At 27.9% G+C, this 4744-nt stretch overlaps 1 protein-coding gene across 1 annotated transcript in view; it reads right to left on the bottom strand.

Annotated features, from left to right (window-relative positions):
• Positions 1-4379, bottom strand: part of LOC105359101 (uncharacterized) — a 9782-nt gene extending 5403 nt beyond the window's left edge. Inside the window, exons 1-5 of the mRNA XM_011495581.1 lie at positions 4207-4379; positions 3204-3485; positions 2576-2696; positions 1959-2153; positions 39-345 (exon numbers count right to left, since the gene is read on the bottom strand). Of these exons, the coding sequence (XP_011493883.1) occupies positions 39-345; positions 1959-2153; positions 2576-2696; positions 3204-3485; positions 4207-4365 (1064 nt within the window). The 5' untranslated portion in view covers positions 4366-4379. The remainder of the gene's footprint in view (positions 1-38; positions 346-1958; positions 2154-2575; positions 2697-3203; positions 3486-4206) is intronic.
• Between the last annotated feature and the right edge of the window lie 365 nt (positions 4380-4744).

The following is a 4744-nucleotide window of genomic DNA, read 5'->3' as shown; positions in this document are numbered from 1 at the left end:
TTTGGGGGGGGGGGGAGGCACTGGGTGAAAGTACGTACGTGAGGGGTGCGTAGAAGCAATATATCTGATGCATGGTGAGGAACGTTATCTTGGAGCCGAGGACGATGACGGAAGCTGTTTGATTATTCGCTACAATGGCGCTAATAATGCCAAGGCTCTCGAAGGACTCGAGCTGCTCGCGTAAATTACAACTCCAGACCTGCATCTTGCCGTTGCCGGAGCCGTTGCCTTGCGTGTACGTGATGAAGCCGCAGATGCTCGGGTGTGAGATGATGCCAAAGACCGGCTTGTTGTGTATCCCGTTGGACGATATTATGCACTCCAGTTTGAGGGTCCAGGCACTTACTGTCACGAGCGGTCATTAATCGCTCGAGTATTTAGCAATTTTCTGAATTATTTGCTAAGGCTCGACTACGCATTCGTAATGATCAATGGCATTATTGCAGAATGCCGTTCACGGTGTCGGGTATTAAGAATGCAATGTCGATGGCCATTTGGCAGTAAACGAAGATTTGTATTCGATTTTTAACACTAGAGGACGAAATTTAATAAATAACGCAATTAAAATAAAAGTTTAGAGGTAATGATGACACTGAATTTTCCGAACGAGAATAAAGTATAGTATGCTGCTTGTCTGTTCTATTATTGTAAATGATATAAATAATTTGAAGTAAAATTTCACTCTTAATGTACATTATACGTACGTAAAATTCTTTAATATAATACTTGCTAATAATTAATTAAATTGGATGTTATTTAATAATCAAAAAAATTTTATTTAAAATTAATATTATTTACAATCAAAAAATCTCGATGTATAATTGTATAATTTTTATCTTCTCATATGCATACATAGATATATGTGTGCTCGCGCGCGCGCAAGTCTGTACATTGTATAACAACGGCTCAAATGATGAATCATGAATCACACGTTAGCCACAATGTGCTAATAATGTATTTATAATATATTGTTGATTTAATTTACAATAAATACTTTCATTGGTACTTTTTTAATGCTGCTAATAGAAAAAATTAATAAAATTTACGCTTTTATAAATTGAACTTTTACATTGTCATATGACGATTCTGCATACTTAAATAATCAAAGAATAATATAAATCAAAGTATAATAAAAATCGAAAATTATAGACTGGCATTTTAAAATAATACTTGCTAGCACATTCAGAGTCACTGATAAATAACTATTTTGAAAGGAGCTTTAGAAATAAAAAAAAAATTTAATAAGTAATTAATATATAAGATAACTTAATTATACGTATATTATTTTGTTACATTGGAATTTTTTATCAATAAAACAAATAATATAGAAATAAATTATAACTGTTTTGCGAAAACAAAGGAATAATATCCTCGAATGTATAACTTACTTACTTATAGAATTCTAAATTTCATAATATATACATTTTGTAAGTTATCACGCCATCTTGTAATTTTAATTTATGCAAAAATTAATAATATTAGTTTATCGATTCATATTTACAATCATTTAGGGTCAATTTTTTAAGAGTGAAAAATTTTCCAAACAATATATATATATATATATATATATATATGTGTGAAAATTACATCACCCAAATACCCATTTGTGCAAAAAGAATAAATTTTTTTACTTTAAAATAAAATTCATTTATTTCGACATTTTGTGCTTGATAAAATAGTTTAGTAAAATATATAAAATTATATTGATGATTAAATATTTTTTAATTTAAAAAAATTTAAATATCTTAAATAATCATATAAATTAAGTACGTTACGTATAATGTGACATAATAGGATTTTGTTGGTAATTTAACCTATTCCCTTTATAATTAGCTAATTTTCATTGGGTATTATTATTATTGTTAAAAGTCTTATTAATTCACTCTGTAAGGGTATGCTGTCATATATTTGTTTAACGTATATTGTTAAAAGTTTTAAGAAAAAAATGTTGATAATACCATTGCCTTGATGATCTCCTATAATTATCCACGAACTAGATTCATAAAAATAAATGACAGTTATAGGCGCTTTTGATGCATTTGTACGTTTTTCTAAAAATTCGATGCCTGTAATCACATCTGCTTCATCGTCGTTAAGCTCAAGTGGAAACAAGTACAGCGTCGTCGAATAAGAAGCCACTAGTTGAGATTCAACTATTATTAAAAAATATTACTATAAGAAATGCATATTAATTAATTTTATAAATTTATAATTTTATATATATATATATATATTTTTTTTTTTTTATTGAACGAAAATGCCAAGATTATCGCGTAAATTTAGTATTTTCACATAAGGAAGTTGACGATAAGACCGTATATAGTCCAGTCCACAATTAAATGTGCATATTATAAATGCAATTCATATGAGAATTTTTAGTTATTTTAAATATAACTTTTAAAATATTTATAGTTCACATATTTTGATCATGGGTATTTATTTGTACTTATGAGACACGCAAATTGTTTTTGACGAATGCTTAGACAAAGAGAAAATTTCCGTTAATTTAGCGAAAATATAAAATATAAAAATTGAAATATATATTTTAAACATTTTTAATATATTTTTTAATGACCTGCCCCTTCCAGAATCATATGAGTGCATTCTAATTGCCAAGTTGCTCCAAATTCAGAGTCGTTGTATTTCAAGGGTTTTATTGGTTCCAATTCTTCCATTTCGAAATCCAGTAAATACTTCTTTCTTGCACAACGTTCAATATACAAATGATTTGCAATAAAATTTATTAAGTGATTCCTTTGTGTAAAATTAATTATTATAAATTTATATTCCATTAACAATCAATGAAATGTAAGAATTTTTATTATATAATTAATATTTATAATTATTTAACGACAAAAAAGCTGCAACGTGACAATTTGATTAAACATTAGCATAGTATCGAGTTTTATAAGAATAGTAAAGTTGAAATAAAAATCATACAAATTACATTACAGAGGATAAAAATATTTCTGAAAGATTGATTAATCTGAATTATAAATCTTTTAATGAACTTTTACATATTTATAAACTACCCTTACATTAACTACGTACTGATTTAAAAACAAATTATATTAGTATTACATTAGGAACAGATAGCGAATTTGCCGGTTCTCACGCTATATCCTACGCTACATCCGCCCACGTAAATAGAACTTGGAAAGACAGATTGATTATTTTTCTTTATATTCTATAATAAAACTCACGACTATCTGGTTTGTGCCGACAACGGTGATCTCGTTACTTTTTGGCTCATAATAAACTCCTTTTGTTTGAAACTCATTTGCGATCGTTTTGAGGATGACGCACGTAGTAGATAAGAACATAATGGTCTCACCGGATGGATCATAGCAAGCAAAACAATTCACATTGTCGCACCAGAGCATTTGAGTAAAACCATTCGAAGTTAAGGAAAATGATGGATGTAGACGCTGTCCTTGCATGGAGTACCGCATCATTCGTACGCCTTTATCAAGTACCAAATATTCCTAAAATAATAACGGGCTTCGTTAATGGTGAGCTACTGTTATATTTAGCTTTTAAACCTGATATGATTTACTTGATTTACATTTAAGTATCGTCGTAAGCTCGCAAGATACAATTTTGCAATTAAGAATGGAATCAGGTATAAATTTATAAATGAACAATTCGACGTCTATTGATTCTTTGAATATTATGTCATATGACCAAAAGTTCAGAGCTACCGAATTGCATATTTTTAATGACTTCGCATAGTCAGCATTTATTTTGGTAGTCTAACTCGAAGCTTGGAAAATGTAGGTTGTATACTATATATACATATACATATATATATATATATATATATATATTACGCGTAATAAAAACTTGTATATCATGACATATCGATTTAAATATTGAAAACTTTGTCATGAATTTTATGCATTTTTGTAGTATTTAATGTTTATTCTCAACGCTATTTGGTTCTACATATTTTATTACAATACCATTCATTGCTTATAAAAAATATATATATATATTAAATACAAATCTGTAACTACCCTCGCAATTTTATACACAATTTTAAATGCATTTTAAAGCATTATTACCCAATTACAATTATTTTAGTGGAACAAAAAAAGTAAAGAATAGATGAAAATTATCCGAATTAAATAAAATAATGATATATTTAACTAAATTCCTAATAGCAATATCATTATATATAGCCCAAATGTTTTTGTAATTATTTACTTGAGTTTTAGTGCAGAAGCAAATATTTGTGAACACTTTGTCTAAAATTGTCGATGACGTCACTTTCAAACCGTGATAAATCTTTTCGTCGCGTACGCCTTCGAAGTATTTCTCATCAAGACGACTTTTAAAACGTTCGTTCATTACTCTCAATGTCATTCGCCAAGTTTCTTTCTTTTCTTCGGAATATGAATCATTTTTCTCATCCATTTTATCCATATTTAAAAATAATTTCAATATTTCCGATTAGGTTAGTAACTGATTATAATCTTTATTTAACGCGTTGATCTAGAAAAAAAAATGTTTATCTAATAGTAAAAATAAATCCACATTTATTGGTGTTGATAAATTCTTTCAAAATGAGACACAAATAATACGCATTAAATTTATTTATTCTAATGATTTACTGAGTGTTAATGTTAAATCAATATTTCATGGTTATGAGAGAATTTTAAAGAAACAGAAGTAAAACAGTAGCAAAGCAAACTCTGAAATTCAAAATTTTATAAATTATACGAATATTTGTATTATAGAATTA

Source organism: Ceratosolen solmsi, unplaced genomic scaffold (genome assembly GCF_000503995.2).
Source record: "Ceratosolen solmsi marchali unplaced genomic scaffold, CerSol_1.0 scaffold1, whole genome shotgun sequence".
NCBI lineage: Eukaryota > Metazoa > Arthropoda > Insecta > Hymenoptera > Agaonidae > Ceratosolen > Ceratosolen solmsi.
This window is presented reverse-complemented; position numbering and strand designations above follow the sequence as displayed.